This window comes from Condylura cristata, unplaced genomic scaffold (assembly GCF_000260355.1).
Source record: "Condylura cristata isolate star-nosed mole 26May11 unplaced genomic scaffold, ConCri1.0 scaffold00020, whole genome shotgun sequence".
NCBI lineage: Eukaryota > Metazoa > Chordata > Mammalia > Eulipotyphla > Talpidae > Condylura > Condylura cristata.
This window is the reverse complement of record NW_004567121.1, coordinates 14,612,714-14,633,868: the sequence shown is the minus strand read 5'-3', so window position 1 is coordinate 14,633,868 and position 21,155 is coordinate 14,612,714. Positions and strand designations below refer to the sequence as shown.

Here is a 21,155-nt window from a genome sequence, read left to right as displayed (position 1 = left end):
GTGTTAGGCCTGTGGTCGGCCCTCAGCAGCCCTTGTGCCTCATTGGCCGTCACCGTTTGTCCTGAGTCACTCTGTGGTCTCTGCGATGGAAAAACCAAAAACCGCACTGGGGCCTGAGGGTGTTTATAGAATCCTGTACTCACTGCTCCTCTGCCAGAAGCCCATCTAGGGGAGGTTTCCATGCACAAAAACAGAATGCAAAGTGCACAGTGACATCACATTACTGGTCAAAATGGGAGGCGGCCATGGAGTGCTGTGTGCGTGGGAGCTGGACCTGAAAGCCTGGACAGGCCCCCAAAGTCCAGCAGGGCGGGGGAGGGCGGAGCCAGGCTGGAGCAGATGGAGGCTCTCCACCTTGCTTCTCAGGGCAGCTTTCTGAGCCGAGTGGGGTCCCGGCCCTCCAGGAGCACACCTTCTGGGAAAGCACCCCAGGGCACAGGTGCTGGGGGTGACCCTTTGTTTTGCTGTCCCTGCAGGTGGGCTCCCAGAGGTTCAGCGTCAACATGCCCCACAAGTTTGGAATCCACAACTACAAGGTGCCCACCTTCTGCGACCACTGCGGGTCCTTGCTCTGGGGCCTCTTGCGACAGGGCTTGCAGTGCAAAGGTAAGGTGCCCGGTGCCCTGTCCTCACGCTCACACCACGCACCCCTCCCTCCTGACAGCATGTTAAATTTAAGTCATGTGAACTGACGGCTTTACCTTCTTTTGCATTGACATTTAATTCTGCTTGATCAGAAAGTGCTTGTGTAATGAAGGTCCCCTGGGAAGATGAACGGTTGGGTTCTCATCTGAAAATTGTTATTCATGCTGCCCCAGTATCACTAATATCCTCTGAGTTCGAATGCGCTGAAAAACAGGGTATTCTGGTTTGTGTAAGCCATCATGGAAAATTTGGAGATCAAATATTGTGTTAGCCTTCTAGAAATTTGCACCCTACTTAGACATTAAACATAATGAATTAAATAATAAACAGTCATTCAAGCAGTGAGTCAGAACAGATGTGAGCCATTTGTAGGCAAGAGAGGACGTTAGGATTTGGGTGATCAGAACAGGCTTTGGGGTTGGGGGGAAGGTGAGCTTAACTTACAGCTTGGGGGAGGGGAAGGACAGGAGGAGGAAGACGTTTAAAAGGTAACCAGTTCTGTGTAGAGGATAGGGAGGGAGGAACACTCCCCCGCCAGCACTGAAATGCCAGTCTCGCTTGATTCCGAGTCCTTTGCAGTAGCCACCAGCGCTGCCGGGCGCCAGGATGACGCCCCCTAGAGGCGGGTAGATGGAAGACTCGGAGCCTGCTCCTCCTAGGAAGCCCTGGGTAGCACAGTTGGCCAAGCACAGTCTCTGGAAAGGTCTGAATGGTTTCAGTGTGATGAGCACCCCGAGTATCTGGTGACATGTGGTACCTGGCATGACCCTCAAGAGCTCCCTCGATGGCCCCCTCTCATCTGCCCAAGCCCCTGCAGTTAGTCACTCTCCTGCCCCTGCCAGCTTCCATTATGCAACCACACATTTCCTATTCACCATAATTTATGCTCTGTCCCAAGGCCTGGCGTGGCCAACTGGAACTTGTTATGACATAAACCGTTGCCCTGGTTCATCCTCAAGGGCCGAGTCACCCTAAAATGAAGTTGGAGATGTCGTAGGGACACACAGGCCTCCCTTTCTTCCCAGGCGTGCCTTTGACATTGTTCTCAAGTCCAGTGCTTGCTTTGGAAGAATTCCCAACAGCCTGTCCCACCTCACTGCAGTCTCAGCTGTGCAAAGGGTGGGCCACAGAGAAACAAAATCTCTCCCCAGGATGGCGGGATGGATGATAGAAAGTGAAATTCAGTGTTCCAACCTCCTCTTCCCCCTTTCTGAGGAAGACACTGCTGCAGGCAGCCCCACCCCGGACCTGCAGGGTTCCTACAGCTCCACAGTCCACAGACTGTGGGCAAATAATTGGGAAGAGACAGAATGACGATTCTTCCTTTAAAAGAGCAAAGTGCTATTTCTCCCCACCATAGTTGTTCCAAGTGAAACCTTAGGTGAAAGTGAACAAGCAGCAGCCTGGAAGAGAAGCTATCAAAAGGCAGAACTTAACCCTGACCTTGGAGCGCCAAGATGGTGGATGGTGGCGGAAGGGGGTGGGTTGGAATTTGAGTGGTTGCTCAGCCCTACGGAGAATGAGCCTCAGGCTTCTTTTGGTCCTGGCTGTTACACCCACCTTCTTTCAGTGGTCTTCAGTCTCCGAGTCATCCCCAGCCACTGAGGGCCCAACTCTGTGGCTGCCTCCCTTGTCTCAAGTTCTTCCTTGTCAGTCCACACTGCCTCAATTTCTGGACATTTTCTAAATCCATGGGAGCTGACACATTGTTAGGATTTTTCTTTTCACATAGTAAGACAGTTGCATTGTTTTCGCAAGGAAATAGGAGAGTCTTTAAAAATAGAAAATGGAGGCTGCAAAGACCATTTCCAGCTTGCTCATCTGCCCTTCAAGCTGTTTAGTTAGAAAAGACATGTCCAGACTTTCAACGCCAGAGGGCGCCAGTGGCTAAATTATTATATAGCCAAGTTGCCCTTTGTAAATTCTCTTAATTCAGTGGCTTAGTCCTTGTCCTTTCTGTCACCTCCAAAAGAGAGAGAAGAGGGTTTTCACCTGTGTTGGTGGGCAGGAGCAGGAAGGGGGAATTGAGTGTCAAATGGCAGCTGTTACTAGGGGAGCAGGTCTGAGAATTCAGAGCAGGGAGCTGTTCCCCAGTGTATGCGACCTGCCTGGGAAGCTGCAGACCCCATCCGCTGAGGGAGTGGGATGACCAGGCTGCAGGGGAGCGTGCGTGGTTCCTAACATTGTCTGAGACAGCCCCATCCCACCCGTGCCTGTCCCCAAACCCACCTTTGACTCTGAACATCTTCAGCAACATGGCTTAGTGTTCTTCCACCGTGGGTTGGGGGGCTGTGCCGTCCTCCCTCCAGGCTAGTGACTGAGCCACGCATTGCAGCAGGAGTCTGGCTAGCTGCCTGGTTTTATTTCAGAAACAGGTTATTTGGAAAGTAGGCTTTCACTTTTATAGCAGTTTTGGGTCCACAGCCAAGTCAAGGGGCCGGTACGGACACGGTCTCGCTGCCATTGTATCAGCATCTCTAGCACCGGGGGTGCTTGTTGGAATCAGCCAGCCTACACTGACACATGGTTATTACTCAGTCTACATCTGGGTCACTCTTGTGTTAGATTCTCCAGGACTTGGGCAAATTTATGATGTCCTGTACCCAGTACTGTAGTATCGTATAGAATAATTTCAGTGCCCTAAAAATCCACTGTGTTCTGCCTGTTCATCCCCCCCCCCTCCCCTAACTTGGCAACCATTGACCTCTCTACCATTTCCAATAGTTTTACTTTTCTAGAAAAACATAAAGTTGGAAACATTTAATATGTCATTTAGAAGCAACTAAGATATCCAGGTAGTAGGTGAGTGACGGACTAAATCACTGGCCCATTCACATAATGGAACACTCTTCAACACTAGAAATAAATTAGCTATTCGATCATGAAAAGATGTGGAGGAACCTTAAATAAATGTTACTAAGTTGGTGGCTTCCAAGTTTTAAATAAATTGTTATAAATATCTGCATTCACATTTTGTAAAGATACACTGTTTTTATTTTTGAATGCTGCAATTATTTTTTTCCTCAGAATAGTTGTACTCTGAGGAAGATGCCACTAGGGAGCTTGATTACCCTGAATATGTCAATGAATACTTTCGGTCAACAAGGATATTTGTTGATACTTATCAGTATCTGGAAATCAATACTGCGGCCCTAAAGGCATCTCATCTTCAGACTCACTCAAGTGCAGGCTTTGGCATGGACATAAGTTTTTTCAACTCATTTGGAACAGAATGCTGGACCATATGGTAGGAGTAGAGTTGAAATAGCCAAACTCTTTCCCACGGATGATGAATGAGAGAATTCCTGTCATCTACCAGCATTTGATGTCGCCAGTATTTTGGATCTTGCCCATTCTAATAGCTGGATAGTGGTGTAGCATTATTGTTTTTAATTTGTAGTTCCCTGTGATGTGACATTGAGAAGCTTCTCATATGCTTGTGTGCTACCTGCACATCCTCTCTGGTGAGGTTTCTGTTCAAGTCTTTTGCCCATATTAAGAAAAGATTTATTTATTTATACATACAGAACTGGGGTATAGGCCAAAGGTGCAGGGGGTGAGAGGACCCAGAAATTGAGTGGGGAGCAGAATAGGCAGGTCTCCTGAAATATACTGCTGATGGGAGCAGCAGGCATGACAGGAGAGGACTGCTGTGGCACTTGGGTCAGCTCCTGGCCAGGATCCAATGCATGCTGCAGTGGCTGCATTAGCTTCCTAGTGCTGTGCTTCAAGCCATTACGCCACCAGGGAGGCCCTCTTTTGCCCATTTTTAGATTGGGTTGTCTAGAACCGAGTCGGGCACTCTGCTATGTTGTTGCATTTTAAGAGTTCTTTGCCTGTTTGGACAACAGTCCTTTATCAGATATGTCCTTTCCATATACATATTTTCTTACAGCCTGTGTCTTGTCCTTTCATTCTAGAAGGAAGAATTTTTAATTTTTAATGAAGTCCAATGATGTCTTTCATCAATCACAATGCTGTATTTTAAGATCACCATAGGCAAGGCTACCTAGGTTTTGTCTTATGCTATCATCTACACATTTCATAGGTTTTACATTTTATTTTAGGTCTGTGGTCCTTTTTGAGTTAATTTTTGTGAATAGTGAAACATCTGTGTGAAGGTTAATTTTTTGCAAGTGGATGTTCAGGTGTTCCATAATACTTGTAGGAAAAACGACCTCCACTCTTGTATTGTTTTCGCTCCTTTGTTAAAGATAGGCTCTGTATTTTGTCTCTTTCTGTGGTCTATTCCATTCCCTTGGTCTATTTGTCCACTTTCTCACGAATGCCCACACTGTCTTAATTGCTGTAGCTTTATTTAAGTCATGAAATTTGGTACTGTCCATCCTCTGATTTTGTCCTTCGGTATCGTATTCACTATTCGTATTCACTATTCTGGGCCTTTTGCTTCTCCATGTAAACCTTAGATACAGTGTGTCAGTCTCCACAAAATAACTTACTAAGATTTTGATTGCAATTGTGTAGAGTCTGACATTAGCTCATTCTTCTAGTACTGACAACATAGTAATGAAATAGAGTAGTGAGAGGGCACATCCTTGCCTTCTTCTTGATTTCATCAAGGAAGTTTTTATCACTGAATATGATATTAGTTGTACAATTTGGTAGCGGTTCTTCATCAAGTTGAGGAAGTTTCCCCTCTTTTTGTTTTGCTGAGATACTTTTATCACGAGTGAGTGAATGTTGGACTTTGTCAAATGCTTTTTCTACATTTATTGATAGGATTATGTACTTTTTTTCTTTGTTAGCTGTTGATGTGATCACTTTAAGTGATTTTCAAATATATATCTGAGATAAGTCCTACTTGGTCATGGTGTATTGTTCTTTTTACATATGGTTAAGTTCAATTTGCATATATTATGTGGAGGATTTTTACTTCTCAATTCATGAGAAATATTTGACTGCCGTTGTCTTTCTTGTAATATCATATTAGGATAATGTTGGTCTCATAAAGAGCATAAAGGAAAACTCTGTATGCTACCGTCTCCTGAAAAATATTGTAGATAATCAGTATAATTTCCTCCTTCAAAATTTGGTAGAATTCATCAGTGAACTCTTCTGGCCTTGGTACTTTTAGCTGGGAAGATTATTAATGATTAATCCTATTTCTTTGCCTCATTAGGCATGCCACAGTGTCTATTTCTTGTGTGAGGTTTGTAGGTTGTATTTTTCAAGGATGCTTTCCCTGTGTCCTGCTAATTATAATGTTATCTTTTAATTTTCAAACATATTTAACATATTTTAACATATTTTCAGTGTCTTTTGAAATTTTACATTTGTGTCATTTAACAGTGTGTTATTTAAATACCAAATATTTGGGGATTTTCCAACTCTCGTTTCTATTTCAATGCCTCTCTATTATGAGAACAGACATTGTATGAGTTGGAACCTTTTAAATTTAAGTGGTGTCTTATGACTCAGAATGTGATCTATCTTGGTAAACATTCCCTGTGAACTGGAAGAGAATATCTATTCTGCTGTTGTTGGATAGAGTAGTCAATGGATTTCAATTAGAGTTAGTGGACTGATGGTATTGCTGACTTCAACTGAGTTTTTACTGATTTTCTGCCTCTGGATCTGTTCATTCTGACAGAGGGATATTGAAGTTTCCAATCATAATAATGGAATCATCTATTTCTACTTGCAATTCTATCTTTGCCGCCTATATTTTGCTATTCTGTTGTTAGGATAATAAAGAACAGTTCAGTCTTCTTAGAGAATTGACCTCTTTGTCGTGTTATCCCTGATAGATTTTTTTATACTGATCCTGTCTGAAATTAATATAGCAAGTCCTGCTTTCTTTCGATTAGTGTAAACATGGAAGATATTTCTCCATTCTCTCGACTTTAATCTATGTATGTCTTTAGCTATAAAGTGCATTTTTTTGTATACCATGTACAATTGGGTCTTGTTTTTTGATCACTGACAATTGTTTTTTGTAAAGATTTATTTATTTATGCATACAGAACTGGGGTACAGGCCAGAGGTGCATGTGGGGGATGAGAGGCTTCACCAGAGACAGAGTGGGGAGCAGAACAGGCAGGTACACTGAAATACACTGCTGAGGGGAGCAGTGGACTGGTCAGGAGGGATCTGCCTGCCATGTGGGTCACCTCTGGGTTGGGGATCGACTTGCACTGAAGTGACTGTGGTTCACTAGCAGTGCTGAACTTTGACCTGCTGCGCCACCAGGGGGGCCCAATCTCTTTTTAATCGACATTTCAGTAACTTCCCTATTTGCTACTATTTTATATTTGTTGCTCTTGTTCTTTGTTCTTGTTTTGCTTTCCAACCCTTTTCTGCCTTTTGTGGTTTTAATTAAACATTTTATATGCTTCTACTTTCTCTCTTAGTATACTAGGTATTGTTCATTTCCTTCATTTGATGGTTACTTTAGAGTTTGCAATGTATATTTACATAATCCAAATTCACATTCAGATAATACCCAAAGCTTCATGGATAGTAAAAGTACCTTATCATAACAAAATAATCCTATTTCCTCCATCCTTTATCTCATTGCTCACATTCATTTCACTTGTATATGTAGATGTAAGTATATATAATCAAATATATTCTTGCTGTTAGCATTTTGAGATAGCTGTTTTCTGTAAGATCACTTAATAAAAGAAAAATAAAATTTTAGTTTTACCACTTGCTCTTCCTCCAATGTTCTTCTTTCCTTTATGTAGATCTGACTTTCTAACATTTTTCTCCTCTCTGAAGAATTTCTTTTAAGATTTATGACAAGAAATGTTACAGAAAATGCTACTGTCAACAAACTCCCTCAATTTTTATTCACCTGAGAAAGTCTTATATTCCTCCTTCACTTTGGAAGGTAATGTCACAGGGCACAGAATTCTGCATTGGTAGTTTTGGTTTTTCTTGTCCTACTTTAAATACTTCACCTATTCTTGCTTGCAGGTTTTGAGAATTCAGATGTAACTCCATCTTTGCTTCTCTGTAGGTAATGTGTTTTAGTTTCTTTCAAGATTTTTGTTCAAGTTTTTTTAATGCTCAGTTTTTGCAGTTTGTATGTGATACACTTAGGTGTGGTTTATTGGGCTTGGGGGTAACTTAACACACTGCCTGGTGGGTATTTCTCTCTCAGTCATCCCAGCTGGTATAACCTGAACTTCTTGAATCTGTGGTTTGACACCTGACATTGATTTGATGGCCTTCTCAAATCAGTTTTTGTTTCAGATATTTCTTGTGTTCTTTTCTCTCTTTTCTTTTCCTTCTAGCTTTCCACTAGGCATTTGTTACAACCTTTATAATTATCTCCCAGTTCTTGGATATTCTGTTTCTTATCTTCAGTCTTTTATCCCTCTGCTTTTCTAGTTTGGAAATTTCTATTGGCACATCCTCAAGCACAGACATTCTTTCCTCACGTGTTCATGCTACTAATGGGCCTGTCAACAACCTTCATTTCTAATAAAGTTTTTTGATCTCGAGCTTTTCCTTTTGATTCTTTCTTAGAATTTCCATCTCTGCTTACATTGTCCATCTGTTCTTATACACAGTCTACTTTGTCCATTAGAACACTTAACACATGGATCATAGTTATTTAAACCCCTGGTCTGATCATTCCAGCCACCCTGCCCTGTCTGTATCTAATGCTTGCCCTATCTCTTCGAACTTTTTGCCTTTTGGTATGCTTTGTACTTTTTTTCTTGATAAGCTGAACATGATGTATCTGGTGAAAGGAACTGGAGTAAATAGGCCTTTATAGTGTGGGGGTGAGCTGTGAGGGAGGGGAAGTATTCTTTGGTTCTGTGAGTCAGAGGCTTGTGCCTCTGAATCCTGCGAACATCTTAGGGCTTTCTCCTCACCCATAGGTAGGACTGGGTGATTGGAGGGAACTGGTGTTTGGAATGGAAGGCTAAGTAGGCTGAAGTTGGCCATTTTCTTCCCTCAGGTCCACTAAGATCTGACACAAATCCCATTAGCTTAAGTTCTGGTAAGCGACCTTCTCCAGAGAGCAGGCCTTCCTGGAATATTCCAAAATGGATCCTTTGAGTTCCTCTCTGAGAGGCTATCTGTCATCACTGTGAGGTCTTGGTCAAGTGTATGCAGTTGAAATTTACAAAGAGTGTGGGTTGGGCCTCCCTGGTGGCACCGGGGTTAAAGACAGCACTATCAAGCTATCACCTGCCACTGTAGCAGGAATTAGATCCCAGCCAGGGAGGTGACCCACATGGTGCGGCAGACCTCTCCTGGCCCACCAGCTGCTCCCCTCAGCAGTGTATTTTACTCAGTCCACCTGTTCTGCTCCCCACTCTGTCTCTGGTGAAGCCTCTCACCGTCCCTGCACATCTGGCCTGCACCCCAATTCTGTATGTACAAAAAAATAAATGTTTAAAAAATTAAATAAAAGTGTAGGTTGCCCCTGTGACAATAGGTTTTTGACTCTTGGCCTTGTGTGCTCTGAGTTACCATCCCTCTCCCCACATCAGCCACCGGCACATCCCACACAGGCTGCTGCTCGGGAGCTCCTGCTCTGGTTGTCATGATTCTCTTCTGTCTGTCTTAGCTTGAGGGGCCACAGTTTGCTCTGTGACCTGACTCCTGTGATCAATATAAGAAGAGCTGTTGGTTTCCCAGTCCATGCAGCTTTTTAATTGTTAGGCTACAGTGATGACTTCCATACCCCTGACGTGGGACCCCCAAACTGCTGGTTTCCATCTTTGATGTCCTTCACCAAGGGCAACTGTGTGATGTGCACAAGGCAAAGCCATCGGAGCCTGCTCTTTGTTCCTTTGCAGTTTGACTTGGGATCGGAACGGGGCCTTGGAGGTGACCTCATTGATCAATCTCATTGACCTCATTGATGAGTATTGACAGGCTGCACGGTGGGCGTTTCTCTCTCGGTCGTGTTCCTGCATTTATCAGAGCAGGAGAATGGACTGTCCACAGGGGAGCATCGGGTTCAAACTCCAAGTAAACTGTCTTCAGATAAACCAAGCAAGTTCTCTTCTAGTCAGTGTTCTGCTTCCTGAAAGGAACCTTGAATCTAATATTTATTATTTATCCATACTTACTATATACTAGTAAAAAGAATGAGTGGAAGGAAGGAATTAGGAGCAGTGATTATCTCTGTATGGTAGTTTGATGGGTGATTTTAATTCTGTGCAATGAAATAACGGATGTCTTTTTTTTTTACCCCTCCTTTTGTCCTTCTGAATTTTCCAGATGCTACCAAATGACCATGTATTATTACTTTAACAATCAGACAAAACTATTAGGTAACAAGTAAGACCACACACATTGGAAGTGTCTTCTCTGTTTCTCCCTACAGTCTGCAAGATGAACGTCCACCGGCGCTGTGAGACCAATGTGGCCCCCAACTGTGGGGTGGACGCCCGAGGCATCGCCAAAGTGCTGGCTGACCTCGGTGTCACTCCAGACAAGATCACCAACAGTGGCCAAAGGAGGAAAAAGGTAGCAGGCTCCCTGAGGTGTTCTGGGTCTCTGTGGGCAGCTCCTCTGTGCTGGTTTCCTGAGAGCACCCTGGAGTGAGGCTATAAGCTGGCCAGGTTGCCATCCTACACAAAACAAAATGTGCTGAAAGGAAAGAAACAAAAGGCAGGTAGCGGTAAGTCTCCTCCTTGCGTAAGTGGAGAGCAAGTCTCAAGTGTTTTGTCTCTCAGAGGAACATAAATTTGGGGATGTGGACTGTGGAATTTTCTCTAGAAAAAGCCTGCCAAGGCTACACAAGGAAATAGACTTATCTGCCTCCAGAACTGGCATGAAAGCAATGTCATGTTTGAACTTCGCCCCTGGTATCACAGCAATGAGAATAAATGGCTGGAGAGCAGGGGCCGCATTCTTTGGCAGGGAGCCGGCCAAGGAGACTTGAGATAGTGCTGGTACTCCATGCCCCAGGAATATTGTTGATTTCCCCATGACATGAAACATCTGGGCCTTTCCTTGGAGACCAGAGTCATTTCTCTATCTGGGTGACATTCTCAATGTCTGTAGGAAGAATCCATTGGCTGCAATCTTATTTTGGTGTGGCAAGGCCCATAGATGGAAGTAGAAGTAGTGGCATCCGCAGCACTTCATTTGAAAGCAGTTCTTTTTCTTGACTCCTAGCTGAGAAAAGATGAGAGGTCTTTTAAAAAAGTAAGTTATTAGAAATCAGAACCATGTTAACGAGACAAGAAATGCTGATGGGGGCAGGGACAGTGGCCTTTTGTCCTTTATCATTCCTCACTTCTCTGTCTGCACTAGAAGACAGGTCTCCCTCAAGGGCCTCTACATTCTTGACTCTGAAATGTTCTTCTAAATTTTTGTCCTGCAACACCTTGTGGCTCTGTGTTTTCCTTTCCTTCCCTTCCCTCTAAATACTTTCCACACCTCTTCTCTGGTGCCTCTTGAAAGAGGCTTTCCCCCTGAGCGGGAAGATTTAGATTGCTTCAATCTTTTAAATGTCTTCTCTGCCTCCACAATAAACAAAGCTGTTTTGCAAAAGTTGGAGGGAAAAAAATGTTCTTCTCCTTGCTTAACTGAGTTTGGGAGGGTAGCTCTTAGCACTGTAAATCCTATCAGTCGAAACAGGGTTTTACTTGTTGACCTAAGACATTGGAATTGCAGCAGAATGTCAGCACCCAAGAATGTGAGGGCCCCACTGATGAGGTGGGTTAAGCAAACACCTTGTGATGACAGTGTTGGACAGACCCATTTATGAGCTCCAGAGTGGGCCTTTTCCAGGATATATTTTATTTCCTTGCTTGAAGTAAGCTGAGATAGACTCATTATCCATCACAAACCATTTCTAAGAAAACTCAGTACCTGCCCTCTTCCTCTTATTTACATGAGCTATAGCACATATAACCAAGCATCATCTGTTTATCTTTCATTTGGGAAAACTGAATGGTAAGAAGCCAACATGGAAAAATTCAAGAGGAGGCAAAGTAAAAGCCAAGAGACTGCCCTCCTGTATTTATAGTGCTTCAATGCTTCTAATGCAAAAGTTATAAAAAAAAAAAAAACGAGTGAACCCAGCAGTAGCTCAAGTTAGGAGAGAATGTGGGAGAGAAGTGTCTTTGTTCAGAAGCTGACAGGCTTCTTTGCAAGAGCATCAGGCTTTCTGGAACTGTGGTTCCCTTTACATTACCCCTTGCAAGTAGTTAACATCTAGAGAAGACATGTGCACAGAGCTGGTAGGTCAGGAGTAAAAGGGAAAAGAATTGCTTGTGACCTTAGTCCAGGTCACTGACCTCAATGGAAACCTAAAGTTGGCATGACAGCATCTGTGCCAGGAAACAGACTTCACTGGGGTATTCTATTAAAATGTGGAGACATCTGAAATTCGTTGAACATCTATTATGTGTATTGCTTTGTGCAAGTGACTAGAGACAATACAAATACTCACAGAACTTTTACCTTCAAAGAAAATAGAGCCATTCTAAGTAGAAAGCCCCACAGTACACAGATACACATATTAACTAAGCAAATGAATACGAAACAGATGCTAAAGAAAATGCCAACTAACTGGATAAAGTAACTGGCATTGCTTGGACACGAAAAGGAGGTTTACAGAAGGGATAAGGTTGAGTTTTGCTTAGAAAGGTCAGTTATACTTGGATAGAATAAAAATTGAACAAACTGAAGTCTTGTTTGTTTCCCTTTCATTGGCAAATGAACCTTGGGTCTGTGCTTTCGGAATATCAATTCAGCGAGGGCTGCTCTTCCGTGGACCGGAGCCACCCCCTTGGTCCTGTGTCCCACACCTCTGACCTCAAGGAAACTCAGCCCTGTGTTTCTGATGCCATTTCCCTCCTCTCTTCCCCTCTTAGCTCATTGCTGGTGCCGAGTCCCCACAACCTGCTTCTGGAAGCTCCCCATCTGAGGAGGATCGATCTAAGTCAGCACCCACCTCTCCATGTGACCAGGGTGAGACCTTCAGAATTTGCTCTTTTACCTCTGAGTTCTGCCAGGGGAAGGACCAAGCCCTGGAGGCCATTCAGGAGTGGCCTTGCTTGCTGAAACAGCCAGCGGGCCTGTGAGGTGTTTGTTGCTGCTTCCTTTCCTGACTGGCTCATTCACTGTTCTGTCTCCCTGCAAGGCTTTCTTGAGGGCTTTCTAGATGGCTGTGCCTGCTGCGGTCCCTTCCAGCCAGGGTGAGAGAGGAAGAACATGTGATGTGGTGGTTCCTTCCTTGCCCTGGCCGCTTGCCCTGGCCCAGGGTGGAGAGGGAGAGGGCGAGCCCTTCTCTGACAGCTCTGTCCCAAGTCTGCTCCTGATCCTGCTCCTGACCGGTGTCCCGTGACTGAGTCTGTCCTTCCTTATGACCTTAGTCATCAAACCCTGTATCTGAGACCAGAGCAGAAGTAAGGGCTTGGTTAAACTGTCGGGGAGAGGGTCCTCTCCAAGCCCTTGGGTGGGAGGAGAGGAAGGCAGCACTGGAGATAATGGTGAGAAGAGAGGAAGAAGCCAGCTCCCGATCTGACCTCCCTCTAAAGTTCTGCTCAGGTTGTCTCTTTCCTCCCTGTAAGAGCAGTCGTCAGAAGTCCTGAACTCTGCCAATATCCACGAGTGTAGAAGCTGAGGAGAGATTTACACATTTAAAACTTTCCATTTTGGTGACCAGGAGCAGACGTTACTGGGAGGGGATGGATGTTTCTACAGGGCAGGGTAATCACAGAGCCTAACAGTCATGCCCCTCATGTGTACTATCCTCATTTGGTGCTCCCCACAGCTCTATGAGGGTGTTCCACAGCTGTGCCTGTGCTGTGGGGTGGGGAGTGGAAGGTTGGGAAACTGGAGAGGTCTGTCCAGAGGTCAGTAACTAAGTGCTTGGTGTGAGGTCCCACTCCAAGTCCATGCCAGCACACCCTCCCTGGAGGTCGCCGTGTGAGCCAGCTGTCACCCAGCAGTAAGGAGAAGAGCTGCAGGGACAGCGTGCCAGTCGCAAGGCCCCTGCGTCACTGGGCTGAGCTGATTGGCTTTCTGTCTCCCGTCCTCTGCTTCATTCCAAGTGAAGCTACTGGTTACTGTTCACTGACTGCAGCTCCCTGCCCTTAGGTAATCTGACAGTACTCCAGGACTCCAATATAGGGCTATCCTGGCCTGGGTGGGTACATTGGTGCTTCTGGTGTTAATGTGGAGACCTTTGAGGGCTCTGAGGAAACAGACTTATATGGTAAAGGAACCCCAAGTGAGTGGGAGGTGACCATCCCTCGCATTTGGCTCCGCCCAGCCTTGGCAGGATTCGGTGCCCAGGAGGGTCTCTGTCGTGCCAGTGCGGCGCTGCTCTTACCCAGCAGTGATGGCCGAAGCTCCTCTCTTCGCAAGATACGGCATTGTCTCAGGGTGAAAATAGTAACAGTCTCCCTCTCCTTGTTGTAGGAACTCACAGAAAACATACTCTTCAAGCTTTGCTATCCCTAACCCCAAGTTCCGTCTTCTACATCCATGCAGTAACTTGCATGGAAATGAGATTTAACTCTTGGTTGAGACTGGAAGGTCCTTCTGGTCCAGAGTGAATGACAGAGAGATGCCGACCTGGCAGGCGCGCGCCTGCAGACCAGAAGCAGCCCTCTCCCTGCCCGGCCCTGCCTCAGCAGATCCGAGGCGCCAGATCGAGACCATTGTCCAGATTCCCGGGTGTGCTCTTGTGGGCCTCCCTCCTTCTGAAAGGAAATGGAAGGTCTCTTCCTGTCAAGATTCCCTAGGAGTCCTGATTTCCAAGGGTTAATGGTCTGTGTTCCGCATCTGAGATGCCAGATACTCACGAGTGTCTTAAAACTGGGTTATGCTGGAATGCCCACACCTCTACCCTGGCGTGTGTGTCTTGGTGAATGAGTAGCTAACATTAAAGCTTCCTCAAATAGGAAAGGTCAAAGGGTCACCCAGTGTTATCACCCCCAGGTAATTCGGGTCACATTTTCTGGAGGGGCCCAAGACGGTCTCACAGTTGTGAAATTGTGCTGAGGAATTCCTGCCCCATTTGAGATAAATTTGCAACATCTCACTCTTGGGAAGAAATTCTTTTGTTAACCATAAGCCCGTTGCTCATTTTGTTGAATAACCTTGTGTGAGATGGGCATTTAGCATAAACCCAGCAACAAGGCCAGTTAAAGTCCTCTCAAAAGTAAAAAAAAGCTTTCTAGTCGCAGCTGTTGAAATAATCACATCACCAGTGATTACTGTGATGACAGGTCTCCATTCATTATTGTTCTTTTCTTCAAAGGAAGCTTGAGTGAAGGGTACCTGTTGTCTTTGGAACTATTCAACTTTCCAGAGGCGGCTGGGATTCCTGCTGCACATCAGGAATAGTGGCGTAGCCTACTGACCAAAGCCTGCCTTTTCCTTCAGGGAGGTGGCTGAGTCCCAACATAATGTAATGAATTGGTTGATGAGGACAAAGCCTCTCCCCGCCTGCATCCAGAGGCCCCACTGTATGCAGTAGGTACACAGAAATGTGTGGAGCAAATTAAGGGCAATATTAAGGAATGCTGGGCTGGAGCTGTGGCTACCAAGAGCCAGCAGGAGCATTAGAACTCTTGGAGGGACTTCTGGCATATAGAGTCCTGATGGGAAGTCTGTGTGTTTGCATTAATGCAATATCTTGTCACCCTTGCTCCTAGAAATAAAAGAACTTGAAAACAACATCCGCAAGGCCTTGTCATTTGACAACCGAGGGGAGGAGCACAGAGCAGCTTCATCCGCTGACGGCCAGCTGGCGAGCCCTGGTGAGAATGGTGAAGTCCGGCAAGGCCAGGCCAAGCGCTTGGGCCTGGATGAGTTCAACTTCATCAAGGTGTTGGGCAAAGGCAGCTTTGGCAAGGTCTGTGGCAAGAGTGGGTAGAACTGCAATTTGAGTGGGGTGTGGCCTCCTCTGTTGAACGTCATGTTAAGTGAAGAACATCTCTGTCTGGTCTCGTCATCTTTCCTTCCTTGTTGAGTGAATATGGCTGACGGTTGAACACTTGGAGAATGATGCTCTTGCCAGTTAACTACAGGACTTTAGTGTGCTCGTTCAAGTCCCTCTGGGATTTAGTATTCTTCACTTGTCAGATGGGGGTGGGAACCAAGTGGGAGTGAGGATCAGAAAGCACTTTGAGAAGCTGAAGTGTGCCAGTGTCAGCAGACATTCCTTTCTTCCCTTCTTCAGACAGCCATCTATCTGAAGATTTTTTAAAAAGATTTATTTATTTATGCATACAGAACTGGGGTACAGGCCAGAGGTGCAGGAGCAGTAAGAGGATTCACTCAAGACACAATGGGGAGTAGAACAGGCTGAGTGACAGTGTACATTACTGTGGGGAGCAGCAGGTGGGTCAGGAGAGGTCTGCGGCGCCATGTGAGTCACCTCCGGGGCAGGGATCGAACTCATGTGAAGTGGCTTCAGTTTCTAGTGCTGTGCTTTAATCCGCTGCGCCACCAGGGAGGGCCCTATCTGAAGATGTTTTTAACTCATTATGAAGACTTTGAAGACCAGAATCTCTGCCTTTTGTGAACAGGTATCAAAGCATATTTCAATATATGTTATTTTGGAAGTTAAATGTTACTTGATGGCTTCTCTGGACCTTAATTCTGGTGCTAAATAGTTTTGTTCATCCTGTGCATGTGGGTAGAGAATGAGAATGACCTTCTCATGGCTTGGGCCAGGATGTTCTGCCATGGTACCAGTCTGGATGTCCTGCCCTCACCCCACAGGTGAAGTGTGGATGCCATGCACACAGGAGAGCCTTTGTGGAGGTCAAGGGCTGTGCTGATGGTGGACTGAGGTGGGAAATTAATCCACTTGCTTTAGAATGAAGATGGATGGACAGATTGCCCAGGAAGCTGGTTAACATTTCAATTAACGTCCCCAATTTTCCCTTGCTTTTTGCAACACCATGCCTGGGGACTGATGAGAGTGGTTCTGTGGGACTTTCTGGAGCAGAGAGACTCTGCTCCGGAAACTGGGAGCCTGATTCTAGAAATTTCCAGAGGTCACATGCCCCCACCTGTCCTGAACTGTTGGAAACAGCAGCCATGAGTCAGTTGCTGAGCTGTGAGCCAAGCACTCTCACTGCAGGACATGACTAGGGAGAGAGCCCCAGGGTGCAGGGCCAGGAGCCCATCCCAGCCTACCTGCCCCAGAGATCCTGGGGAGGAAAGTAACTGGAGTTTCTGTAAATAGCAAAAAGCTGAAGCAGTCACATTCTTTGGACACTGGCTAAATAAGAGGCAGCTCCCAGCCAGCTAGCCAGGCATGACGCTGGGGCATGAGTATGTTTCATTCTGAGCGCACTTGGGGGGAAACGAGCAGGCTGAGTCTTAGGTCTCCCTGTGTGCAGGCAGCTTGGGGACTGGGGTGCTGGCGGGGCACTTGAGTCTTATCTCAAGAAAAAATCACGGCCAAAGTTTGAGTCAATCTTAAAGAGTTTTCATTATGTAGGAGTGATGAAAGGCCCTCAGATTAACATCCTGAATTCCCTCATTAGGCTTCTGATTGCAGCACTTCAGCTCTGATGTCTTATCCTAGGGTACTCCTTAGGAGTCAGTTATATAATGAGAGAAAGGCTTGTCACATCTGTAGGGGGAAAAAAAAATCAAATCATCAGAAAACTTTAGGAAAAGAGAACTATTGATTCCCTCACTGGAGACTCCTTTCCGACTTTCAAGTTGTAGAAGAAACTATGAAGGCAAACAAGGATGGATCCAACTACATAAAAAGAGCCTGTTCAATAGAAACAAAATTACAGAAAATCGTAACACAGGCATACAGATGCATAAGAAAATAATATGCAATAATATTATACAACAATGGTAACTGGACAAAGGAAACTGACAAATGATTCACCCTCAAGAAATGTAATTAAAACACAAATAATTTAAAAGTTTCATTGCAAATTATAATAGCCATGATGTGGCATTTTATACCCATTACATCAGCAAAATAAATTTTAAAAATACTAATAAAACACTTCAGTGAAAGCATACAGTGTTAGTAATTGTCCTGAAACTAAAGTACTTCATTGCCAGTGGCAGTCTATATTGTATTTGCTTTTTGAAAATTAGCAAATGTGCAGAATGTTGTACCCTATAATCCACTTCTGGAACTTAATGTCTTAAAAAGAAAGAAAAAAAAAACTATACATACCAAAATACACATGACAATTTATTTATAAACTTGTAATCGTTAGATGTAAAGGTTGGGTCTGATATGAGGAACACAGTTAAATAAATCGGTGTCATCTACTGTCCCGCTCCTGTAGTCCTACAATCGTGTATCAGTAGCCAAGACGGTGATACAGACAGTGGAGAAAATGCTTTGAAGTGATGTTCAGTTAAAAGATGAATAGATAGGAATTTGTGATTTTTTTTGCAGATGTACATTGAACTCTTTTTTTTTTTTTTTTTTTTTTTGCTTAGGCACTATGCTGGAGATTAAAAATGACTAAGTTAGGTATGTTAGGATGGGTCATTTTCTAATAATTGACGTTTTTAATGTTATCATATTTGAAATGAAGGCAAGAAAATAGTTTTTAAAGCATGTGGTTCTGACTGCTGTTTCTTTTGACTCTTCATACACATGAATTAATGGGGTGGTTTTGATTGCTTGCAGGTCATGTTGGCAGAACTCAAGGGCAAAGATGAAGTATATGCTGTGAAGGTCTTAAAGAAGGACGTCATCCTTCAGGATGATGACGTGGACTGCACGATGACAGAGAAGAGGATCTTGGCTCTGGCACGGAAACACCCTTACCTAACTCAACTCTACTGCTGCTTCCAGACCAAGGTATGTTCAGGAAGAAGCTGAGGGGCCACTATCTTGGCTTAATGCTCTAGGACACGTGGATATCTTGACTGTTGGATAAAAAAAGAATTAATTATAGGCTCTTGACATTCTTTTCTCAAAGAAAGACCTCATAAAATGAAATGGATTTTACCCTTGAGAAAGATCAGGGTATGGTTGAACAACATCCTCTTTTTTTAAGGGCATGGAATTTTCCATTTAAGGTTGTGCTTGTGAAGGGATGAGAGAACAATAGCACTCTTTGCAAATATAGCTGGGCAAAGCCAAATGGCTCAACCCAGTGTTTGCTCCTTGGAACAAACACCAGGTGTGGTTAGTCCTTGCTCTGCTCCAGACTTTCTGTCACTAGCCAAATCACCTAAGTTCCATGTTGCCGCCAGGTAAAGTGAAAGGAGTGAAGGCCATCCTAACTGCTTCTGACACTTACAATGTCATATAAGGTAAAGAATCTGAACACACGCTTACTATGCCATAGTATGGTACGAATACAACAAGGCGTTTGAATTTCCATGCGGGAACCTGGGGACCAGAAGGGGGCAGTAAAGAAACAAAAATAATCTCTAACTACAGCATGGAGTCTGGCCTGTGAGTGTTGTAACTGATTTTATTTTTTTCTTACTGAAGAAGAAAAATGCCAGGATTCTTCGTGAAACTTATTTCTTCACCCCGTTAAGGGGGGAAAAAGAGTTAAAGTCTTCTAGGATGACTTACAGAATTGTGACCTTGGTTTCTTAGGAAGATAAAGATAACCTCACCTATAACTCCTACCTGTCTGTGCCCACCTGGAGCCCAGACGTGTGGGTAAGGGGGGTATGCATGGTGGCACACCGTATCCTCCCTGCCAGGCTCTCGTAATGCCAGTCTTTCCCCTTAGAATTTAGAAACTGCTCACTTGGTCACTCAGCACATTTTCGTTTTATTTTGTTTTATTGAAGTTTCCCATATGCCCAATGGCTTGCCAGGTGCCAGAGACACCGTGCTGAGCAAGGTCCGTGCCCTCGTCCCAGGGACTTAGAGTCTCTGTGGTTCAGTATTTCCTAAAGGGTATTTCTCAGAAACCTCATCACTTGAGAAGCAGAGTTGAGGACTCCATGGCCTATGGTTGGGACACTATTGGCCTCTCTGAGTATCTCAACATGCATGTGCTTGTTAAAGTCCCTGAAGAAATCTCCAACAGAAAAACAAATGAAAGATGACCTTTTTAATCTGCAGTGTCTCAACTGTTTGATCCCAGGCTTCTTGCCTCACCCGTACCACCTGTTCCCCACCGAGAAACACTGATCTAATGGAATTTTTCCTATCCCTCTGATCTCTTGGGAGAATAAGAACTATCTTCTGAAAATCTAGAAATCTTTTTCTCAACAAGTACAGGGCTTTATGGCTCTCCTCAGTTTTGATGTCTGTTACTTAAGCAATATTTGTGGTGTGTATGGGGGCGTGTTGGTGTACACAGGGTGTGTACACAAAGCCCAACATGACAATAGAGGATCAGTCACAGGGTCAACTTCTTTTCTCCACTGGAGGATAATTCTAGACTGATGAAAAATGTCTTTATCTTCTCTAGTGCCTGTCCCAGGGCCTCATACCTCATGGGTGTTCCCCATTAGAATAAGAGAGTTGGAAGATTATTTTAAAATCCTCTTCTTTTTGCATCAGTGGGGAAATTGGATTTCAGAGATGTGAAAGTCTTTACCCACAGATGCTCTGTGTTGGCCAAGGTGGACTTATCATCTGGTCTCTGGGGCTTCCATAAGGCCACATGGCTATTCTGTTGGGCTGGCTACTTTCCCTGCTGGGGGGACGGCCCAGACCCCATCAGCAGCCATCTGGCTCACTGTCTGAGCAGCTTCTTGGGCAGGGTCACACTGGCATTCTTTCTCTGGACACATTGCTAAGAGCCCATGGCCTTGGGGAGTCATGGTGGAGAGTCAGAGTTGAGTAGTTATATTGTGCGTGAGGATATTGAAGCTGGGAAGACTCAGAAGAGGAGGTGCTCTTTAGGGTTTATAGGGGCCAGGGATCTCAAGCCAGATTGGGGAGAGAAGAGAAGATCAGGACAGGATTTGGGTGAGAATAGAAGCTGGTTCAGTAGCCCTAGGACAATAGTAGCCCTAAAAAAGAAAGGCCTGTCACAGCAACCTGGATTTGACTGAGATTCTAATCCCAAGTAAGGAACACAGTCTAAATTACAATGCTATTAAGATTTCTTTCATTCTTGTTTAATTATGACACACAGAGCAGTAATAATGTAAAGTGGGCTCTAATTATTTATAGGTGAACCTTCAGTTTTCCATGTGTGGGAAGAAACAGAATATTTCTTTGAGAACTTCCTGGTAGATTGTAGTGGCTTCAGCCTGAAAGGACTTAGAATTGCATGAGGTGCAGGAATTATGTCTGGGGTGGTGAGCAGTGGTAGTGATTGTGGAAACTCACCGGCCTTAAGTATGATGTCAAGCCCTGATTCAGATCTAATCACTGCAGTCCACTGAATGGCCCTACCAGTGAAGGGTCATTTGGGCTTTTCTGTATCAAACCTATTTTTTCTGGGCACTTGGCTGCTGGTGGTCCTCCTTGGGATCTGGAAGGGACGAAGCAAATAAATTGGCCCGAGCTTTTCTGTGCTGGTGAGAAAAGGCAAAGGCCAATAAATTAAGGCAGCACCTTTCATTTCAATCAAAATCAAGCCAGTGTGTTTGGCTTGAGTTCCCACTAAATTTTGTACTTTTTGGAGTACTAGAAT

The 21,155-nt window shown here is 44.7% G+C and overlaps 1 protein-coding gene across 4 annotated transcripts in view; it reads left to right on the top strand.

Moving 5' to 3' along the window:
* The window catches only part of PRKCE (protein kinase C, epsilon), a 422,632-nt gene that overhangs the window by 274,567 nt on the left and 126,910 nt on the right, over window positions 1-21,155 (top strand). For all 4 annotated transcript variants that reach the window (XR_001145634.1, XM_012727410.1, XM_004686234.2 and 1 more), the window contains 5 exons: window positions 477-606; window positions 9,959-10,101; window positions 12,462-12,558; window positions 15,255-15,454; window positions 18,224-18,397. Coding sequence is in view for 3 of the 4 variants with exons in the window: in XM_012727410.1 (XP_012582864.1) it covers window positions 477-606; window positions 9,959-10,101; window positions 12,462-12,558; window positions 15,255-15,454; window positions 18,224-18,397 (744 nt within the window). In the remaining variant the exon portion in view is untranslated. The remainder of the gene's footprint in view (window positions 1-476; window positions 607-9,958; window positions 10,102-12,461; window positions 12,559-15,254; window positions 15,455-18,223; window positions 18,398-21,155) is intronic.